Source organism: Dermochelys coriacea, chromosome 1 (genome assembly GCF_009764565.3).
Source record: "Dermochelys coriacea isolate rDerCor1 chromosome 1, rDerCor1.pri.v4, whole genome shotgun sequence".
Classification (NCBI taxonomy): domain Eukaryota; kingdom Metazoa; phylum Chordata; order Testudines; family Dermochelyidae; genus Dermochelys; species Dermochelys coriacea.
Genome location: NC_050068.2, coordinates 31,033,846 through 31,057,836, shown reverse-complemented (window position 1 = coordinate 31,057,836; position 23,991 = coordinate 31,033,846). Strand labels below are relative to the sequence as shown.

The 23,991-nt window shown below is 39.5% G+C and overlaps 1 protein-coding gene across 1 annotated transcript in view; it reads left to right on the top strand.

Moving 5' to 3' along the window:
• PGR (progesterone receptor) overlaps positions 1-9,080 on the top strand; it is a 49,292-nt gene extending 40,212 nt beyond the window's left edge. The window contains exons 6-8 of the mRNA XM_038406880.2: positions 2,233-2,363; positions 4,596-4,753; positions 8,238-9,080. Coding sequence (XP_038262808.1) covers positions 2,233-2,363; positions 4,596-4,753; positions 8,238-8,393 — 445 coding nt within the window. The 3' untranslated portion in view covers positions 8,394-9,080. The remainder of the gene's footprint in view (positions 1-2,232; positions 2,364-4,595; positions 4,754-8,237) is intronic.
• Positions 9,081-23,991: the final 14,911 nt, after the last annotated feature.

Sequence of the window (23,991 nt, the reverse complement as noted above, 5' to 3'; positions counted from 1 at the left end):
CCTTTCTTGGAAAACATGCCAGAGGCGAGCAAGGTGGAGGCCCCCCCCATACATTTTCCCCCAGTGATTAGGGCACTCACTTAGGAGGTGGGAAACCCAGGTTCCAGTCCCCCTGCTCCAATGACTTAATATTTATGTAGAACAGCTTCAACGGGAGCAACTGAGTGATCAGTAGCATAATTTCCCAATAAACAATAAATGATTTATTTAACGAAAAGAACGAGGAGTACTAGTGGCACCTTTACAGACCTAAAAGTGGCAATATTACAACAAAAAAACTTCAAAAACAGACTCCAATGAGAAACTGCTGAATTGGAATTAATTTGCAAACTGGACACCATTAAATTAGGCTTGATTAAAGACTGGGAGTGGATAGGTCATTACACAAAGTAAAACTATTTCCCCATGCTTATAGTTTCCCCCTATTGTTACTCACACCTTCTTGTCAACTGTTGGAAATGGGCCATCCTGATTATCACTACAGAAGGTTTTTTTTTCTCCAGCAGGCAATAACCCACCTTAATTGATCACTCTCATTATAGTGGGTATGGCAACACCCATTTTGTCCTGTTCTCTGTGTAGATATATATCTTCCTACTGTATTTTCCACTGCATGCATCTGATGAAGTGGGTTTTAGCCCACAAAAGCTTATGCTCAAATAAATTTGTTAGTGTCTAAGGTGCCACAAGAACTCCTCGTTCTTTTTGCTGATACAGACTAACATGGCTGCCACTCTGAAACCTGATATATTTAACTTATTTAAAAGAGAGTGCAGCGCTTCAGATTCTGAACAGATTTGAAGTATTTCTCACTTAAAACAATAAAATGTTGATCTATATGCATTGAGAAAAAGTTTTTTGTCATACCAACAATAAACATTTTGTTGATTATAATGCTTCCAGCCAGACTGGAATCATGATTTAAAACACTTGGGATGAAATTCTGTCTCCATTGAAGTCAATATTAAAAATCCTGTTGACTTCAATAGAACCAAAATTTCACCCATGTTTTTTTTTTAACTCATTGATTTAAATCAAGTTGAGGCTTTGTAAAACTAACCTGTGCTACTGCACTTTTCTATTCAGTGTATAATGAGCTAACAAATGCTGGACTTTTTAAAATGCTACTACTGGCAATATATCTTAGCTGATATTTTGTAAACTGCTGTAAGTAAAAAACAAAATGATTGAAAATGAAAGCCCTATTCCTGAAAACATTTCTGCAGTTATTTAACTTTACTGACATTTTTAGTTCCATTGACTTTAATGGGACTTCTCATAAAAGGCAGCATCAGGAGCTAACATCTATTTTAAAATTTTCTCTTTATAAAATCTTTGTCACTTCAAAAACATTGTGTCACTGTTAGTAGTTAAAAGTTATTTAGACTTTCAATCCATTAACAAAGTTATTGTAAACTTTTTTATGCAACGGGCCAAAATTTGTTAAAATGCCCATCTTTGTTTTCAAAAGCATCCTCAAAAAGTGTTTAGGCTCGTAACTTCCTTAGAAATCAACAGAAGTTAGGAGCTTAAATGCCTTTGAAAATCTGGGTCTAAGTGACTTAGGAACATCATTAACATCATTTGACTTGTGGAAGTTCAATATATCAGAAGATGATATTGGGTCCAAGTATAGCACAGGCTCTTTGTTAATTTTGTGTTTGCCATTTTCTCTTGTCCTCACAGTACAAATATTAATGGGTCTTTTACAACATAGATAACCATTTAAATGTGCAGGTTCTTAGTAGAAAAAATACGATCTAAAAAAATCTGAAATTCCACTAACAATTAGAACGCTAATTAAAGAAGCACTTGCAAAACATTTATTTTAGCAATGTACGATTATAAATGAGAAGAAAGTAAAGGACTAGCAACATTTAAATTAAAAAATCTGATTTACATTTTAAAAATTGTTGGGTTTCTTTAATGTAAAAAAAATCATGATTATTATTCACCTGACATTCAGCTCCTGTCAGTCTCTAAGATGCCTGTCTAAACAATGACACCACTTGAGGAGAATTAATTTACTTTTAAACTTCCAATCAAATGTCAAGTTACGATTTTTTTATGTATGTGAAAACTAATAGGTACACAAAAAATTCAGAAAATTGTTTTACTTCATATATCTCTCTTCTTCATTTCAAGAACGTAGTAATTAATCTAACAGCAAAGTAGGTACTGTAAAGAATTAGTTGCTGAGTCTTTTTTATTTTTACCTTTTTGGGGTGTAAGACAGAGGATGAAAGAATCGTCGTTTTATTCATTGTGCCTATCCATGTGGCAGATCCCACAGGAATTTGTCAAACTACAAGTTAGTCAAGAGGAGTTCCTCTGTATGAAATCATTATTATTGCTCAATACAAGTAAGTAGAAAATGGATGGTTTTGTCTTTAGCATTTTTTTTTGTTCTGTACCTCATATATTAAAACAACAATGAAATGTTGCAAAGTTTCACACGGTGTTATTTATCATGAAAATCATAGTAGGGCTGTATGCCCTGAAAAACAGGAAAAAGTTCCTTTCAGCAAAAATGTCTCAGGCCCCAAGCACTAAAATACTGCTTTTTTTTGTTGTGCACAGAATAAAATCAATGAGATACATGTTGAATATAATTTGACAGGTAGCCACATTAAGCTGGACATTTTCAGAGCAATTGTGCAGGGTTTCAGCCATGCAACTCTGAATGACTTCAGTGACAATACACAGATAAAGCCCCATGCAAAGCTGCGAAATGTATCACTAAATGACAAATACAAAGAAAAAATCCTTTAATACACTGTCAGGTTTGTTGACGTAGGGGCCACATCCCGCTCCTGTGAAGTCAATATTTTGCTCTTTGGAGCAGGGGAGAATGGACATGGCTTTCATACCTTGTCAGGTTACTAATATTAATGATTATTCAAATTATTCCTGGACAAAGATGGGCAAATTTAGCCCAGGTGTAAGATAGGGCAACTCCATTGACTTCAGCTGTCTGTTCAGAACTAAAATTGGCCCACCACCTCTAATCTGATCCCAGCTACAAAACACCTTTCCAGGTTCAAGTTTGCTCATTGGTCTTCCACTTTCCAGTGGAAATTACTAAGAAAGTAATCTGTTGCTGACCTCATTTGTCAGTAATGAATTCCCTGATCCAGTGCTGAAAATGATTTAGCTGCTAACGTAGGACAAAAACTATTTTCAGAACTCTTACGGAAAGTATTCTTGAGACTTGGCTCCCCAGGAGCCTGACACCTATACTGAACCATAGGGCTGACAGGATAGACTCCTGTAGTATGTTGCTTGGTTCCTCCAAGTGCCAAGAAAAATATTAATTGAAGGCTTATTTCCTTATGTACCTTTGCTTGTGACTTCTGTGCTCAGTGTGTGACATCTGTGTTCAACTTGACTAGCATTTGCATAAGCCTAGACTTTTCTTAAAAGACCTTTCCTCAGCAACAGAATACTGTGTATTTTTAATAGATGTTTAGAATCCAGAGGACAGTCTACATTAGTATTGCCAGAAACAGCTGCAGGAGTGAAAACAACAGCTTCTATGTGGTCGTCTTTCTACAACTTTATATTCGGCATTTTTCTGCAAAAGCTAAATTTCCATTTTTAGAAAGCTTCCCCCCACCCCCGTTGAACAGAGTATATTGGTTTCCAGTCTGCTTCTGCCCTGTTAACACAGCCTTGCTGAAAAGTCTGTCTAGCTAAACAATGGCTGCATAGAAGTAAGAGATGGAAAAGACCGGTTGGGTCATCTGAGCCATCTTTCACAAAAGTGTGAGCTGTCCCCCACCACATTCCAGTCACACCATTAAGATGTAAACATCAAAGATTAAATTTAGACCATATGAATGTTAAAATGATTTGAAAAATAGTAATCTAAGAAACAAACATTCAGCTAGAGTCAACCATTGGGCAAAATTCATCCCTAGTGTAACTCCAGTTGCTTTAACGGAGTTGCATCAGGGATGAATTTGCCCTCTTTTTTTTTTCTCTTTCCAGGATGAAATAGTGATATATACTTGTTTACAGTCAAAGAAAACATGCCTAAATGGAACAGATCTTTCAAAAACTGTACTTCTGAAATTCAGAAGTAGCTGATGTTTTGGCTTATAATTTTCATTGAATGTTAGGAAGATGGAAAGGTTTAAACCATTGCTCTATTGGGAATTTTGCTCTTTTTTATTTTGTATAGTTGTCTCCTGCAACATATTGAATAATGCTTTTGTATTACACCTTCCTGAGACACCACCGGGGATATGCTAATCAGTGCATCTCCTAGTGCCCTGTCCATGCCCCTGCCTCCCTAGTCACAAATGACTTTATTGCAGAGGGAGGATTTCAGTCATTTTGCATCACTTTCACCACCACCTCTGGCAGATTTTCCATATCAGTGACCCAGTGCCAGGATACTGACTGATTCTTACTTATGTATCCACCTGTCTGTGTCAGATCACCATTTCTGCACTTCACCGACTAACAGGAAAAAGTCTGTAGTCCAAGATAAAATAATTAAACAAACATTACAGTGTAAAATACCATATAAATTCTTCCTCAGTTGTCTTCATAATATAGTGCAACAATCAAGATTATTCTTTTCTCTTTAGTTCCTTTGGAAGGTCTGAGAAGTCAAAGCCAGTTTGATGAGATGAGAGCAAGTTATATTAGAGAACTGGTCAAGGCAATTGGTTTGCGGCAGAAAGGAGTTGTGGCCAGCTCACAACGTTTCTATCAGCTTACAAAACTTATGGACTCCATGCATGATGTAAGTTTGTTTCTTGGGGAGCACAGTTTATGCCAGAAACAAGAACCATTCTTTAAAGTCAATTTAAAAAATATATACATATATTGGGATGTTTGTGGTTTCCAGGCAAAGTTGGCCACATCGTCAGGGCAAAAATCAATGCAAAATTAACCAGATGTTCACATTTTTATTTATAGAGGATTTAATTGTATGGGACATATATATTTAAAATGCCAGTTCATTTTTTATATTTTTCTTAAAATTAGTTCAGAACTGTAGTACATGTATTTCTATACATTACAGACCAAAAAAAAACCCATACAAAGAATATTATAAAGGTTTCAAAGGCATACTCAAACAATAGGAAATGCCAGAATTAAGGTTGCTTGTGAGAGCAACCTTAATTTGGCCTCATTGTGCATATTTATTACAATACAATCTTTAATTACGTGATCACATACAATTTTTTCCACAGGACCTCTGCCTTAATTATTCTATTTTCTAATTTTTCAGTCTTTGACTTTGCAACCTTAACAATGTTCTTTTAACATGGATTTTTGTATGTAATTTACTAAGTTTTTAAAAAGCCAAATGAAAAAAAAACAGAAATTCTATTGTGATATTATTGACATCAATGTGGTTCATCAGTAGCATTGGAATTTTTATACCCACTTCATAGATCTCTGCCACTGGAGCAAAGTGACTAACTAATAGCATTAATAGGTTGTCATTCTCTGTGGACCAACACTAGAGGAGGATGGGACACACACATGTTGCCAGTGGGTTTCACAGATATTTGCTGACAGCAGAGAAATGATGAGACTTGGGAATCTTGGGTTCCCATCCAATCTCTGGAGGGGAGTGTGTCTAATGGCTATAGATTCTTCTGCTCATTTCCCCCAAGTTTCATCCCTTCTTCTCCTCCAACCTCTCCCTGTTCCAGTCCTGTCTCTTCCCCTCTCCTAGCTGCCAGTCCCACTCTCCTCACCCAGAAAGTCCCCAGTCCCCATCTGCTTTCCCAGCCATTCCCAGTTTTTCCTACCTTGTAGTTCCTTGTTCCCAGTCTCATTGCCTCCTTTAGTCCCAACCCCAGCTCCTTGTCCAAACCAGTTCTCATCCTGACCCACATTTCCTACCCCCCAGCTCCCAGTCTTCCTCCAAACCCAACTCTTCATCACAGTTTTCTTCTTCCTCCCCTGGCAGCCTTCAGCTCCAGTCTCCACCTCTCAAGCTCCTTGGGAGTCTCCAGGGAGAGGGCAGACTGGGTCTGAGAAAGGGAAGGTGCAGTGGGAGACTGGGACTAGTTGGACAAGGAGACTGAGGTTGGGAGAAGCGAGGAGACTGGGAGTGGAAGCCAGTGTTGGAAACAGGAGGGACACGGGGGACTGGGAAACAGTTGAATGATGGGAGCAACTGTGATCCAACGAGGAGCTGGGGAGACTGTTGTAATTGGCAGGACAAGGAGATGGGGACTAGCCGCAGTGAAAGGGGGATAGAGGTCTGGAGGCAGGGGAAACAGTTGACAAGGAGTTGGAGAGGGAAAAACCGGGAGTGGCTTGGCCAAGAGGTTGGGATAAAGAGCCAGGGAGAGGTTGGGAGGGATGACTGAGATTGAATGAGGAGCCTGGGGAGGAAAATTGAGACTGTGAACCAGTGGAGGGGAAGGAGAGAGACAGATCAGATGAGCAGCCAGGAGGGAGACCTGAGGCTGACTGGGCAAGAGCGCTGGGACTGAGTATGAGGAAAGGGAGAGAGGGGGAGGAGTGGGAGACTGGGATTCAGACAGGCTGGAGGGGACGGAGCTGCAATGTCAAAGCTTATAGAAAGTGGGCAGAAAAGGCAGTACCCACTAGAGTACGCTCCCCTCACGAGCCTGGAATAGAGAGCCTCGTGCTTGTTCACATATAGGATAACAACCTATTACTGCTGTCACTTAGCTCAAGTGGCAGAGGTCTGTGCTGTGGATCTAAACATTCCAACCATGAAAAATGAATCATGTTGGTGTCAATGTGATGCCCCAGGATGGAGCTTCTGTATTTTCAATTTGCTGTTTTTAAAACCTAGGAAATTACACACACACAAAAACACATTAAACAAACTTTATTAAGTTCAGAAAGTCAAACATGCAAAAGTTGGGAAATATCAGAATTACAGTTGCCTGCCTCATTCAATGCACAGGATGGATCTGCTCTCGGAATGAATTAGGATTGTGTAGTAAAGGAGGCTGTTGCTTGCCTTATTTGCGGCAGAAGTTGGAAGTGGAGCTGAGCAAAATCATTAGATCAAAACTTTTTTTGGTGAAAATGCAGATTTGCTGACATCAAAACTTTTCGTGAACTCAAATAGATTTTGCTGAATTATTTTGGTTGAAAAGAACCTACAAAAAATCCAGTAAAATAGAAACATTTTGTTTAGGCATTTTTTTAAATGAAAGATTTAGATTTTTTTTTATTAGAAATGACTTTTTATTTAGAAATTGTTTTTAATTTTATTTTAAAAACTTTCAAAATGCTCAAATGCTAAACAAAACATTTCAACCTGAAATTAGTATATTGGAAATGCCAGAGAACCAAAAATTCTATTATTCGCACAGCAGTAGTTTGAAGGTGTGCAATGAGAGAAGCAGGGGTTTGCAGGTAAAGAAAAGGTGGTTTTATCACTAAGACAGTTGAATGATGTCCTGGAGAACTGGAGCCTATTCCTGTCTTGTCAGTTTCTTTGTGATGCTAGGCAAGTCGCTTAAGCCAAACTTTACACAGGTGGTCACTAATTGTGTGTTCCTCATTTTCTGCCTGCCAAACTTGATACCTTGGGATCTGATTTGTAGAAGTGCTGAGCACTCACAGCTACAACTGAAGTTCCGTATGCGCATTGAACACTTGAAGCACTCTGCAATGCTGCGTTATAGCATTTGGAAAATCAGTTTCTGGGTCATGCAAATAGGGCACTAAAAATTAGTGGGCACTTCTGGCATTAATCTCTGTGCCTCAGTTCCGTAAACTGGGGAATAATACCACATTCTTACCTCGCAGGGGTTTTGTGAAGATAAATTGATATTAGTGAAGTATTCAGATACTATAATGGTGAGCACTATAGAAAAGCCCATGAGGAATTTAATAATTCTGTTTTCAGAGCATGGTTGAGTAGTGTGCAGTGAATAAGTCACGGGACCACATCTTTCACAATGAGGATAGAAATAATATTATGAGGACTGTCTGTCCTGTTCATTGAATGAAGCTGGGGATATTTTACAGTGGGGTTAGTGTGTTAACCCATTTTTTATATACTGAAGTGTTCATTTAGATAGGGTCATGACTGCTGAAGTGAAAAGACCTTTTGGCTTGCAAGGCAAGACTATGCACAGTATGATTATGAGTGATAGAAATATGTAAAATTATATTGATTGAGTGAGATATTTAAAATAATCATTGGGCATGTTTAGATAAATGTATCATGTATTATTAGTAGTCTAAATTCTCACATGTTTGTATTTCATTAAAACCAGATAGTGAAACAACTCCATCTGTTCTGTCTGAACACATTTCTCCAGTCCCGGGCACTGAGTGTCGAATTCCCGGAAATGATGTCAGAAGTGATTGCTGCCCAGCTACCCAAGATTCTGGCAGGGATGGTGAAACCTCTCCTCTTTCACAAAAAGTGAAATGTCTTTTCTCTTACTGAAGAGACAATTTTTGTGCCTTTTTTGTTTGTTTGCTTGTTTATTTTGATCAGGATTTTGCGGTTTATTTTGGTCAGTATTTTGCAGTGTCAGGACTTTAGGATATTTGTTCTATTTACCATACCTACCACCTTACTGTGTAAGTTTGATGTCCATATTGTGCACTCCTGATTTATTTTACTGTTAAAATCACAACTGATATTTGTCATCAGAAATGTTTTGTACTCCGGAATAGGTTGCTCCTTAGGAATTCACAAGAACAATACTTAACAAACGGAATCTGTAGTTATCTAAGAACAGTTACCTTGTACATTTTTTCTTTCATATTATTCCTTTGAAAACTTCTGCTATGACCTGGAGTAAACTTTTACTCCAATATACTGGGAGGGTGGGTGGGTGTGCATATGTATAAATATTAAAGGTCTGAATAAATTAAAATGTACAATAGCCACATTTACTTATGGAAATGTTCCCTTTTACTTACTAACCTGCCTCTCTGAAGTAGCATTTCAAAGTACAGTATCCAGATTTAGATTGATAGTGGTACGGTATCTTCACAAGTAGTTAGCATAGTGGCAACAAAATTTTGTGTGAGTGTGTGTGTGTGTGTGTGTCCATACCAAAGTAAAACTGAAGCAATTCTCTGCAAAGATTGGAAGGATTAAGAAAATGTCAATAAAAAGAAAAGGAGTACTTGTGGCACCTTAGAGACTAACAAATTTATTTGAGCATAAGCTTTCGTGAGCTACAGCTACAGCTAACGAAAGCTTATGCTCAAATAAATTTGTTAGTCTCTAAGGTGCCACAAGTACTCCTTTTCTTTTTGCAAATACAGACTAACACAGCTGCTACTCTGGGAAATGTCAATGTTTTCCTCCAACTGAAACCAATGAATACAGTAGAATATATATGGACGTATCCTACTGTTATTACCATTTCTCCTTAACAGTATGACACTTATCAGAAAAGCTAAACCACTTAACTCTCATTTTAAACTTATAGATTTTAAATTTAATCCATTTAGCCTCTACTGTATCTTTTAGACGCTTTAAATATATCTTAGTTACGTGTCGCTCTTTAACATTCAATAATGTTTAGTGACTGCAGCCTTTGGTGATCTTAATGTGCAACTGGATAACTCAAACACCCAATAAAATCAAATTATAGAGAGATCAAATACAAAAATAAATGGAAAGAATGATTACTGAAGCTTTGATACACACCAGTCTCATTATAATGCCATTCAGTGGACCTTTGTGAGGTTTACAAAGACAAGTTGTTATAACTGGAGTAATTGTAAAGGAGGCTAATGTGGCTGTGAGTACAAGTAAAGTACCCTTATATGAGCAAAGAGAATGTCATAACTTTTATAATGGGAGTGAAATGTTTTACTGAAGAATTACTGTGATATTTTCTTTGACATGGATATGAAACACCTCATGTGATCACTTAGTCAGTTAGGTTCAAACAACGTAGGAATAGCTCAAGGGGAAACAAAACCAACTATTAGACTACAAATCATTAAAAGCATTAGTGATTTTATCTGCTACTCGAAGCCATGTCCCAAAATTCCCAGAAATACCTTTTCCAGGGGTTGACATGCTGATTGGCTGGGGCCTCCAAGAGGTGCATGAGAGCAAGCTACAGTAAAAATGAAAATAAAGATGAAAAAAAACCTAGCCAAATAGTTACAAAAACAGAACCAGCAGGATGCTGAGAAATGTCCCTAGATAAGCTGGGACAATGTCACTTTCTTTTTTGAATGACCAGATTTGAAATTTTTACTGTCTATGGCTAAGTGATTTTGATTTTTTTTTCCACCACAGCCTGACTTTAACTCTAATCCTCATAGCATTTATATTTTAATAAATTATAGGTTTAAGCTGCAAGAGTTCTTTGGTTTTGCATTATGGTGGATTTTTTGTTAGTAGTATTTGTATTCACTATTTACATTTATACCCAGGCTACATGCTTTATCCCACTTGCTCACTAATCCATTGCATAATAATACCATTTCTGCAAGCTCTCTGGGAAGGTGACTATTGCTGTGGGTCCTGAAAACAGTATGGCAAGATTTTTCATTCACTTAAATACACTATTCACTGTCAGTAACCTATTCAAACACACATCCTTGCCATGCCAGAAAATCATCCTAATCATCCCACCTTTGAATTTACAATATGGAATGGTGAATATGACCTTAAGAATGCCCCTAAATTCAGGCTACATAAATCTCTGACTGAGTTTCTGCAATATGTTCCAAGAGTGTATTAGTTTAATGATCATTTTTATCGCTGCCTTCAGTGCTGTGGCAACCCACCTTATGTGGTAGGTACCTCCAAAATAGCTCACACTTGCCTCAAAGCCATCAGTAGCAAGAGTTTAAGCTACCATCATCTTTTGGGAATAAATAGTAAATTCCAAAAGAAGCTTTCCAAACTAAAAAACATTTTAAGATCTAAATCTCAGAAAATAGTGTCCATAACAACACGTTCACAGTTGTATATTTTGCAGTGTACAGCCACCTGACAAGTCTGCCTAAATTTGGCCTTAATACCATTTGGAAATCCTGTATTCAGTGCTGCATCATCTACATATAGACAAAACAGCTTTTCCTCCCCTGATCCCCATGTAATTCCTCAAGCTGTTTTATTCCCTAATTTGAGACTGTCATCTGTCTTTGCTTCCAACTGTATTGTGTCAGTAAGCAGAACACAAGTTTTTCCATAGTGTACAGATCTAATGTGCAGCAACTCTTGATCAGCTACAGACCTGTCCAGGAATCCAGCAGCAAGCACAGTAATAAACTTAGCTTTTTGTAGGATTTTCTGAGACTTTGCAGTTATCTATATAAATTTTTTTTATTGTATGGATGGTTAAGATGAAGGTCATTTTTGACCAGCAAGTTGCAAATATCTCTAAAACTGTCATGTTTAATGATTGTGTAAATGGTATTTAAACAAGATCTCACAATTCTGGATCTCCTCATGCTGAATTTTATAGCACAGTCCAGTAATAGGAGAGTCTTATGGGTGAAGTGTGGCACTCTATGGGCAGTAGAGCAATAGCATACATGGACAGGATACATTTTAAAAGTCTTGCCCACTTATGACTGTACCAATGAAATTTCTGATTCTTTCTGCAAATTTCACAGATCTTTCCCTCTTTCTACCATCATCCCAATGATTATTTAGTTTTCTGCAAATTTGGGAAAGTGGGTTTAAGTCCAAGTCTCTCATATACATTTGCATGTTCTTCTGTTCTATCTGCTTTATGTTTTCTTCTCCTGAGATGTTCAGTATTATCATCTGCTGCATCAGACTGATCTTTAAAAAAGCAAAACAAAACAAATGAAAAACAACCTTGCAGGGTCATTTTAGCATTACTGCAATTTTTCCCCTTTTTTTTAGTGTAGCTGTATGTGTGTGTGTGTGTGTGTGTACACATACATATATTTTATACAAAGGATTGATTTGAAAATTAAACTGGCCCTGGCAGAAGCAGTTATGTTTGCAACTGGAAGGCTGTAACAAAGTGTTGAAGAGCGAAAATAAGCAACTTCCCAGTGTCACCAATTGGCCCACTCTGTTACATATAACCTGAACCTGTTTATCTCAGAATCATCCAAGAAGGTCAAGAAGACCCCAAACAGACGGCACATAGACCTGACCTATTTTTTCTTAGCGACTAGGACCCAGGAAAGTATAGTCTGTGTGCTATATCTGGGCTTTATCGAGAGCCCATTCAAGTCAATGGTTGTTATTTCAATGGGCTTTGGATCAGGCCTGCTGGTCTGACATCATAAACTTAAACCTGGATATTTTTGTTATTCAGCTGTTCCTGGAGCTGTATTGCAAGCACATTTTCTAGTTCCATGTCTAAAAAGTGTAGTTAAGAACTGAGCTTGTACTTTTAAATAGCAGAAGACTGAATGGAGTCTTCTTTAATTGAGGCTTCTCTGTCACTTGCTTTAAACTGGAAACAGACCGCTGTCACAGTGATTAGTTAATACAATTGGATAAAACAGATAACCTCCCTATCTCCCAAAAAGAACTTTGTTGGGCCAGGATCCACGCTGCAGGTCGTGGGACAAGGCTCAGCAACTTAACTTAATGATTTTCAACTTGAAATTAATCTGGAAACCTTGCACCAGACGGAGGATTTGTGGCATCAAAAGTTCTTCTAAGAACTCTTGATGGCTCTCGTAGCTCTCGTGTGTCCTAATCTAAAAGCATAGAAATGACTCAGGTGAGGTTATAAACCAGAAACAGGAAACAAATACTGTCAGTGTGAATCCCCTACTGCCCGAGGAAGCAAAGTGACTGAGAAGGGGGGGGGCAGGTCTGCTAGGTCCCTCTGCTAGGTCCTATATTCTGTGTGAGTGGGGTGGTGCATTCACAGCTTTTGGGAAAAGGGGTGAGTTCGGTGGCAGAGGCATTATAGACTCTAGGAAGGCATCACTGGAGATGTAAGTGCTGTCAGGACAGCTTTTTTGGGGGGGGGAGAGGGAAGGAAGGGAGAGAGATTATTAGAGTAATTGGAGATTTGTGGGTACAGATCCTTTGCTGGGGTAAAATGGTAATGAAAACAAATGGGCCAGCATCCATTTATAGCAGGTAAACATCTGTGGTCTAGTGTGCTGAATTTGTGTATTGAAAGCTTTACGCTTGTAGATGTGTGTTATAAGTAAAGTCTGTTGGTAATACAATTGGGATAGGTGCCAGACACATAAATAAATATGTATCCCTGGCCATTTGACTAAGCCAGATCCATCTACCCTAGTGTTGCAAAAGAGTGAGTCCCACAAGTTAACAACCCCAGAACTGGAGAATGCAGGAAACGCGCTTACTTTAACTCTCCTTCCTCTACACACCATAACAGCTCTGAACAACAGCGATTCTTCTTCCCCCTTCCCGCTTGGGCAGAAGGCTGACCTTTCTTTCCTCTTGATAAGTCAGCCTGCTGCCGCAGAGCCAATATCCAAAGCCTTCCCAATTTTGCATGGCTCAGAAGCTGGTGGATATACCGGCAGACCAAGCCTAGATTGTCAGCCTTATTAGATTTACTGGCTTGTGCTGCTTTGTGTCACAGTGACCTGAGTACTAAACGTAGGGTTTGCTTTTAATTTAATTTTTTCCCCTTCAAAGATAAAAGGGGGAGGAGAGAAATATTTCTTTTAAGACTGTTAAAACCTTACTTACATGACAGTGCAGTTTGTCTGATTAATCTGTTTTGAATGGAACTGGTTTATTTTGAAGTGTTATTGACTCAATAGGCTGAAATGAGTAGCATACAGAGGCAAAGTATGAATTGTCAAAGTGCTTAGACAGCTACATATAAGAAAAAGGAAGAGGTAGAGTAATAGATTTCAAGCATTAGAACAACACTAAGCAGAAACTCATCCACTCGGAATTAAGGCCACTGCTCCAGTAAAGCACACGCATAACTCTGATTTCCTATGACTCTAATCCTGGCAAGACCCTTCTGGCTGCATGGCACCTCACTGAATTAAATGAGGCTCCAAACAGACAAAGGGGGATGCTCACACATTCCCTTGCAGGATTGGGGCCTGTGTGCAGGATAAAGTTTGTGAATATGGACATATTTGGATTTAAAATAGTTGATTCATTAGAAACCAAAGACTTTGAAATGTTGACAATTTAGTAGCCTGGGATTTAAAGTTTTTAAAAGGATATTTGTGACATGAGTTTTTATAAAGCCCTTAGTTTTATAATTGTAAATTCCCTAAACGTGGTCAATTGAGTGTTTAATTCTCAGGAGAAATTCTAACTCAAAAACATGCCATCTTACTATTTTGGTATGCTTTTAAATCTTCATAAAAATCTTCAGAAGCCATATATCTAAGATGATCTAAAGGAACAAATCTATTTAAAAATGTTCTCAATTGCAGCTGTTACTAAGGGTATCCAAAGGTAAGGCTAAAGCCCTCAGTATGAGTAATAGTATTTCATTCAGTACTTGTTCCAACAGATGAGGAGCACAAAGTGTGCATCATTGAAATATTTACTTTTTAATTTAAAATCTCTCTCACACACGCATTCTTGATGCAGAGATGTAGATGGTCCCCTTTTGCAATACAAACAGTTTTAAATTGCAATTTATTTTGCCAGCAAGGATAAAGTTAGATCAGGTACAGGTCAGATGTCTTCTCTTCATATGTAGGAGTAAGTGCCTGGTACAGGATCTCACCATCATGATTCATTTTACTTATGCAATGTTGTGTTTCAATTCCACTTTCAATCATATGATGAGATTTCATCTGTACCTCACATATATTGGGGATCACAACTTTAATCTTTCAAAATGGGAAGTGAAGATCCAGTGACAGACAGGTGTTAACAAAAATGATTATTACATTACAGTCTTGATACTGATGCTGTTAAAACTATTGGGAGTGGGGGTGGGGACCTGAAGCTGGAGTTCTGCCATTGAACTCAATGGGAGCTTTGCCATTGACTTTGTTAAGGGAAAGAGTAAAGCCTATAGTGTTTTTCCACGTATTAGCAAAGTTTCTAATAATAAAACAGAGAAACATTTTGTTTCATAGAACTGTGTATTTTAATTTGGCTATGACAGCACATTTAAAAACGTCATTTATTAGGGCATAATGAGGATCTTTTAAACTCTCACCCTGATTAAAAGCTCCATGGGTGTGGAACACTGTAGCAGTATACAGTTAAACTGCCTTCTATCATGATGTCACCATTCAACAAGGAGAGATTCAATTAATCTCCCCCTGTAAAACATAGTATTTACCAAGATACTGTTTAAGGGGGAAAAAGGCTTTAGGGCTATGAATTTCAATGGAAGTTTTATACCTAACTTTTACACCCCTGCAGTATGTACATATGTGTACACACGTACACACACTCACACACACACACATACTTAGGTTCCTTTTAAAATTCCATCTTAACTCACAATTTACTGCTTAAAATTATAGAGCCTGCTCTTCCTTTCACTCCAGTTTTACTTCAATAGCTACACTTGATTTGCAGTGACAGGAAAAGAGACTCACTCCTGTTCAATTCTAATTGTACTTTGAGCCAGATTCTGATACCTTTTCTCGGACTGAACAGCACATGACACACTGACATCTATTGGACTGTTCAGGAAGTAACTAAGAAAAGGAGTACTTGTGGCACCTTAGAGACTAACAAATTTATTTGAGCATAAGCTTTCATGAGCTACAGCTCACTTCATCGGATGCATTTGGTGGAAAATACAGTGGGGAGAACCAGTTCTTTTTTGCGAATACAGACTAACACGGCTGCTACTCTGAAACCAGGAAGTAACTAGTCACTCTGGGTAAGGTTATTAGAATCTGGCCCTTTAAAAATGGAGCATCAAGGAAATTCTGAATACATTACAATATTTTCTAGTATATATAGGAAGACGTTACATTTGAAACGGCCTGAATTTCTTTGTACATAATAAGAAAAAAATCACAGCTAAGAGAAGAAGTACAATCTAGTAGTTAAAGTACAGGCCTAGGAGTAATGAAATATTCAATTTACTTCCTGGTCTCCATGTCATTTAAACATTGTTTCTCATTTTCACATCTGTAAAATGAAGATAATAATCCTTCACTGTCTCACAAGATTGTTGGCAGGCTTAATGCACTAGCACTTAGTAAGGGCTTTGAGATCCTCGGTGGAAAACAATACCGAAGTGCCAAATATTTATATTTTATTTGAAACAACATTTGGACCGGTGTTAATATTTCTGTGTATTGAACAATCAGGAGTGTAAGTGATGGCCACAAATTTCCACTCTGTTCCAGTTATTTTTATAAAAACGCTGATTTGAGACTTGTATAAGATTTCTGTATTTTCCATCGAAGAGAACTGATGTCTATATATTTGTAAGTCTGAAATAGCATTCAAGTATTTTTGTAAAAGTTGTTGCCTAGCTAATGTTGTGTCATGTCCAATAAATTGGAGATGTGTTTAACTTGCAGGAATGTTAGAGTTGTTTAAAACCCTAATTACAACAGAACTGGGAGGCAGCGTGAAGCTATATAGTATTGTGAGGTCACCGAACATTAATTTGTGACCACTAACATCATTCTTTGTAAAAAGTACTAGCTTCTGTAACTGTGGAGCAGTGCTTCTATGGGTCTGCAGCCATGGTGTCTAATTTCAACTTGATTGACCCTGTCAGGTCCAGTACAGTGGATAATATGCACAGCTTCCTGACTGAAGAAATCAATTCTCTACTGTGGTAGCCAGTGTTTTCCTTTGGTTCAGAGCTTGCATAAGAAATGGTAGAGTGGAAGCCAAACATAATTTTGACTGATTTGGGTTCACGGTTTTAGGGCAAATCCAGTGATACGACATGCCGGTAGTGATTTTAATAAAATCTGCTCACTGACGAATTGTAATTTTTTTTTACCAACTCAGAATTTATTTATTTAAAAGTTGAAGAAATGAAATGCAAAATTATCAGGATTGCGGTTTCATGCATTGATAACTGGACATGGGGAAAAACTGAACATAGAATGAGCTGCACTATTATATTTTATCCTGCAGGAGTGCCTAGAGGCCTGGGATCTGAGCCCCATTGTGCTAAACACGGTACACACACATCATAAAAAAGACAAGTGGATAGCATGATTATGTGAATGAATTACCCTCAGTGTTATATATAATTTTTCTATAGTCTTTTAAGTGCAGTAATTTGGGGACAATAAGAAGACTTATTGGCCCATTTTCTTTCACCAATTCTTTAATACTCTTATTGCCATCCTCTGTAACTGTTCCTACACATTACAGCTTCTGTCTGAGCTGATTCACTATGTCCATACAGGAAATTAATGGATTCATCAAATGAGCTATCTGGACTGAATATTTTCAGGTGGTCAGATGAAACTAACTGTAGAATATCATTCATCATGCACTGCCCATGGACTCTTGAGTTCTCCTATTTGTTCTTGGAGTAGTAGAGTAGTTCCAAACAACAGCACTTCAGAGCTTGTCGAAGTCTCATTGGGCTAAATTGTCACAACCCTTCCTGGGCTGCACAAGTGAGTAAATACTCGCTTCCCTCTTGCTCCCTTGATTGGCCCTCCTCCAACAGTGGTGGGTTGAGCAGAGGCTAGTTCTTTACCTGACGCTCCCCGTCTCCCCCCTGCACTGAGGAGATGGACAGGGAGAGGGTATAAAGGGGCAGCAGTAGAAGGAGGCTTGACTCCATTCCACTACTTTCCAGACCAAGTAGCTGTGGGGAGCAAAATGTTCCATGGAAGGAGATGAAGTAACTTACTCCCTCCTTGGAATAAGGGAGGAATTACAACTCTGGTCTGCTCCTGCATTGCTGCAGCCACATGCCACCCCCTTACTCAGGGCAGACTGGCAAATGACAATCTAGCCCATTGTAAGCAGGCTCTTTCCCCCCAACCTGCGCTACATACACTCTAATAGAGTTCAAACACACTCCCTCCTGTGGGCTGACTTTATACCATAAGGCAGGGGTTGGCAGCCTTTGGCACGCAGCCCATCAGAGTAATCCACTGGCGGGCCGTGAGACATTTTGTTTACGTTAACCGTCTGCAGGCACGGTCCCCTGCAGCTTCCAGCGGCCGCAGTTCACCGTTCCTGGCCAATGGGAGCTGCGGGAAGTGGCGCGGGCCACAGGGACCTGCTGGCTGCCGCTTCCCGCAGCTCCCATTGGCTGGCAAACAGTCAATGTAAACAAAACGTCTCGCGTTCTGCCAGCATATTAACCTGATGTGCCGTGTGCCGAAGGTTGCCAACCCCTGGCCTAGAGCCTCTGTCTCCCCTCAGCCATGCCCACCTTGCTTCTTAATGAATCACCTACTTGAGTGAGTCAGCAGCACCCACTTAACTTTTTTCCAGCAGGATCAACACCTGCTAGGAGGAGGTTTAGGCAAACACTGCAGGCCTGTTACATGCATCTACAATGCGTGTCAGAGTTAAGGTTAAAAAAATACATATCTAGGCTCAGGCACTCATCTCAGAAGAACATGTTAACATGCAACCACTAGTAGCTGTGTTTTCTCTACATCAGTGTTTCTCAAACTGGGGTCTGTAGAATCCTGGGGGTCCACGACAGTACTCCAGGGGGGCTGTAGGCCCCACTGATCAACTCCTTCCCCCCCAGTGGCTCCTGCATGCTGGGGAACAGCTGGAGGCGCTGGGAGAGAGGGTGAGGAGCAGGGAAGTGGTGCGCTTGGGGGAGGGAGGCGGAAAGAGGTGGGGAAGAGGAGGGGCAGGGGTGGGAAGAGGTGGGGCAAGGGTGGGACCTTCGGAGAAGGGGTGGAGTGGAGGCAGAGCCTGGGGCTAAGCAGGGGCTTTGGGGGGGTCCGTGAACATTTTTAAATCAAAATGGGGGTCTTCCGTTGCTAAAGTTTGAGAACTGCTGCTCTACATGATAGTACAAGCTGAAAAATAATGTTTCAGTCTAGTTTCTGAATTTCCATGTGCTTGTGAATTGAGATTTTTGGGATAGTATCAGATACGTGTGTGTGGTCTAAATGCTTTGAATGTAACAAATTATTGGGTTAACCAGTGTTTACAAGTAGACTTCATTACAAAACATTCTCTGTAATATAAAACTACAGGAAAAGACATTTGGTTCTTGCCACTTTTTTGTAAAAATGGGATGTGATGTTAGTACATTAAAAAAAAAGCAGAAAAGAATATTTGACACTATACATTCAATGTGCAATGTAAAGCCCTGATCTTCCTGTTATTTACACATGGATCCAGGCAGGTGCAGTGCTTTGGAGAGCAGTTTTCCTCTCCACAGATTGCCAGGGATTTACTCACCCCATTCTACTTCTCTGGTTTAAGATTGATGCCCTTGTTATTTATACCTGAGGCTTGCAAACCTTGATTTTAATCAGTCTCTACACCCCAATCATCTTATAACTATTAGCTCTCTATAAAATATCTGCATGTCTGGATGAAAAGTGCTATATAAGAGCAAGGTAATAATAATTATTATTATTACTTGTTTTAGCAGAAGGAGTGATGGGAGGGAGAGATGAGAGTTAAAAATTTAACACCCATGATTTGAGTTAGAAGAGGCTAAATCAATTGGGTTTGAAGCCTCTGTTTTAATCAGTGGCTGATAAAAAGCCACATATTTGACATCCTCATTCTGTGTAACATGAAAGCTACTATGGGGATGGACTCAATTATCTTTTTACATGAAGCAGATGTCTGTTCACGTAATCCTCTGGGGGAGTTGATATTATAATTGTCCCCTCACGTTGATAAAGACAGATAATTCCAGAAATCAGGAGTAAGTGGAAGAAATGAAATCTTTTGGCTGAAACTATCACTTTAAAAAAAAATTGTAAACACAGAAGGAAGGAGATAGAGATAGAAGGCAACAAAGTGACCGAATGCAAGACAGGGAGCTGTATAATCATTCTATGCTTATGTTGGCATTGTAGCGTATACAGCTTGATTCTGTTATGCCTTTGTTTTCCGTGCACTGCACCTTTAAATTGCCACAAACCTTGTTTGTCTATAATGATGGCAGAAACTTTGTTCTTACCATTGCTGCCAGGCCTGTAATGGAGAAGAGCTACATATGAATACAATTCCCTGCACTGATTGAGTGAATCTTTCTCTCATGGTGAATGTACTGATGTTTTTTCCTGTTGATATTTCTTTCATCGAAACCAACATTGTACACTGGGAATATATGTTCTGCACTTTGTATATGGAAAACATTATTATAATAACCTTAGCAATTATGCAAATCTTTCTGCTATGATTGGTTATTGGTGTCAGAACATCCCATGCCTTTACACCAATCATGGCTGCCTCAGCTTCTGACTTTCCTTTCTCCCAACCCCAGCTGTGAAAGGAAACTTCCTTTAGGCATTTGGATGAGGGACTAAGCTTTCCTCAAGGCACTGGGAGTCGGGGAGGGATAATAAGAAAGTATTAAAGAGTTCTGAGCAGAGCAGCCAATCAGAACAAAGCAATTTAAAGTAGCCAGTGAAATCCAGGGGAGAAAGGATACAGAGCAGATTTTTGCGCTTGGAAGGTGTTGGTGGCTGCCAGCAAGCGTATCTTCGATCTGTGGGAAATCACAGACCAAATTAGAGCTGATGGTACTTTCATTCAGGCGAAATGTAAGAAGCAATTAAGCTCCTTTATGGATAGTTGAACCAGAAACAATAGAAGCCACCCAAGGCAGAGGGCCAGTGGGAAAGGCCTGAGCAAGAATGCGAGGAGAAAAAGAGGAGTTTCCCTGGTATGCATTGCAAATGCGGGGCTGGGACATTGACTGGTGGAGGCGTGTGTCAGAAACAGACAGGAAGCAGGAGAAAGCAAAAGAAATGGGTGGTAGGGTGCCCACAAGAGGGAGAAGAGACAGAGGTCTTTGCACCACAGGACTGGCTGGAAAGAGGCTTGGATTTCTGAACAAGCAAATTGCCTGCTGTGGTTTTCCAGGAAATGGGATTTTGTATAGCTTCTTTGTAAATAAACAGGATTGCACCAAAGAGGTACACAGCTCATATCCTCAGTTTCTCCTCTGAATGGAAACAACCTGGCCAGGCCATGAGTATTCGCTAAATAATTGCTCAAGTGAAAAGGGGCAACAATATTCACTGGAGTGCCTCCTGCTGACTCAGTAATACACGTATCCCTGACATTTGGCTTCAGAGTTAATTCAGCTAGGATACATTTATTTCCTCATTAACAGGAAGCAACTCCAATTAGGATTTAAATACTGAAATACAATGGCGGGAGCTTTATCAACACTTTAATGTTGACCTTTCTCTCAGAACCTGATCCTTTCTGTGAAATCCACATATTACCTTCGTTTAGCTAGTGTAAAACAAATGGTTTGTGATAAGCAACTGATATATTAAGTCAGATGAAGCAAAGGGCCCCACATTCCAAGCTAAGACCTGCCTGAGGAGGATAGCATGGCATTTACCTGCAAGTCTTCCCATGGACAACCTCATTTGTTACCTATCTTGCCCATAATACCCGAGCCTGAGATTTTGTAGCAAGATGCTAAGATGTTTCACCTTCCAGACCCACTTTTCCATCATTACAGTATAATATGTTCTCTGCTCTAATGTGCTGCTATCTTGCTTTTATCTGCTAGGTTTTGACGCAGAAAACCTGTCATTTTAGGAATGTTATGTGAAACGCTAAAGTTAAACCATTCAGATGCATTTTACATAGAAACGGTCGAGCAACAGGAAGTGCAGATACAAGGTGCTGTGTCTTTTTGTTCCTGGTGTCAGGTACATAGGAGGGTTGTTGCACTGCAGGCAGAAGGGGTCTTCTAAATATTTATTGGTTTGTTTCTTTTGGGTTTTTTGAAAGTACGTAAAAATCAGAAAACAATAGAAGTAAAATATTCAGCTCTTGTATTCCTGTCTGTAGACTTCATATTAAATGGATGTTTGAGAATTTGTTTTAAAAAATCTCTCTTTTTCATAAGCAAACATGAGGAAAGAGAACTAAAGACTTTTAAAAGGGGGAACTAGAAGAAAAGTTGTGATTACTGTGTTGGACCTTTCATTCTTAATATTTATCAGGGATGGGCCCACATTGTTTGTCATTAGCTTGTAGTCGCTCTATTACTCTTTTATGAGACGTAGTTTAAGTTATTGGCATAATCTGATCTGTAAAGGCAGATTTAGCATTTGATTGTTCCACCAGATAGATTTATTGCCTGCTGAATTGTTCTCTATCTTCTCACAATAGTTCTGGTTCTACTTATTCAGCTCCTGAACAGCTAAAGAGAAATGCAAGCAGTTTACAGCTCAAGTTAAATGGCACGTGGACTAGGCCTTTGAATTGGTAAATGTTTTTTTAAAACCAAGGTGAATTGCCTGCCATACGGTGCAGAATAGGGTGGTGAGAGCTGCAGAAACCACCCCCTGCCAGTGTCATTTTTTAAACAGTAGGATTTACTGAGCCTAAGAAAGTGATGTGGGAACTGTAAAACAAAGGGCACACGTCCCTGGGCTTGTGAACTGAAAGACTGGAGCCAAGTTTACTTTTTCACCTGCTTGGAAGGCAGTCAGGACTTTATGCCATATCCACCTACCCTGCCCGCTCATTCTGTGCTGCTTCCACCCTGCTAGATCTGGCTCTGAGTGAGTAGGAACTGGCAGCAAGGAGAGGTAAGGCATATCGGGAGGCCACGCTAGGAGGGGCAGAGGGACTGCCTGGCCAAGGAAAGACAGAGCCAGTTTGCACTGTCCCCTAGGTAAGTCAGCCCAGTAGCTAGAAACCCTCTCCCTTTTCCAGCCGAGTGACACCTAATGGGCCCTAAACAATACTTAGGAACTGACCAATTTCCAAAGCCTTAAAAACATAGGTCCACTGGTGTAAATCAGTGTCGCTCCACTGAAGCCAATGGAGTAATGGTAATTTACACAAGCTGAGGAACTGGCCATGAAGATTATAATGTATTATTTGTATCGTGCCAGCACTGAGGAGCCCCACTCCTGGACCAGGACCCTGTTGTGCTAGGTGCTGTACAAAAAGTCCCTGGCCCAAAGACGTTACAGGCTAAGTCAGATTAACCAGTGCCACAGAGCCAGAATAACAGTGAGAAGGAGGAGATTGAAACAGGAAGTGGTTTCACATCTTAATCTTCCCTATTCATTGTGGTTTGTGTAAGATGGATATGTTTCAATGACAGCTCACTCCCTCCATTCTCCCTATAGCTACCAGGTAAGCCAGAACATTGTGATTAATAAAATAATAATAATAATTATGCCTATTTCTTATATAGGGTTTTTTACCTGTAGATGTCAAAGCCTTCACCAGCTGTTTAATGTGTGTATCCTCATCCTGCCCTTCAGAGGCAGGGAAGTGCTATTATCCCCATTTTAAAGATGGGAGACCAAGACAGAGAGGCTAAGTAACTTTTCCAAGATCACACAGGAAGTCCAGGGGACAGCAGGGAATTGAATCCAGGTCTCCTGTGTCCTAAGCCAGTACCCTAACCAAAGCACCATCCTTCCCCTTATTGCAGTGCCTGCTGTATAAAAATAACCACTGTACACAGTTGCCAGCATTTGAAAAAGTTTTCCAGGAACCGTTCGCCAACCTGAGGTTTGATTGCTGCTTGACCTTTCCTTCCATCTTTACCTGAGTGAGAACTGTGAGCAGGCTTCAGCAGGTTTAAATAAAAGACCTGGAGTACTTGTGGCACCTTAGAGACTAACAAATTTATTTGTGCATAAGCTTTCGTGGGCTACAGCCCACTTCATTAGATGCATGCAGTGGAAAATATAGTAGGACAATTTTATATACACAGAGAACATGAAACAATGGGTGTTATCTTATACACTATAACGAGAGTGATCAATAAAGTGAGCTATTACCAGCAGGAGAGAGAAAAAAAACATTTTGTAGTGATAATCAAGATGCGCCATTTCCAGCAGTTGACAAGAACGAGTGAGGAACAGGAGGGGGGAAATAAACATGGGGAAATAGTTTTACTTTGTGTAATGACACATCCACTCCCAATCCTTATTCAAGCCTAGTTTAATGGTGTCTAGTTTGCAAATTAATTCCAATTCAGCAGTCTCTCATTGGAGTCT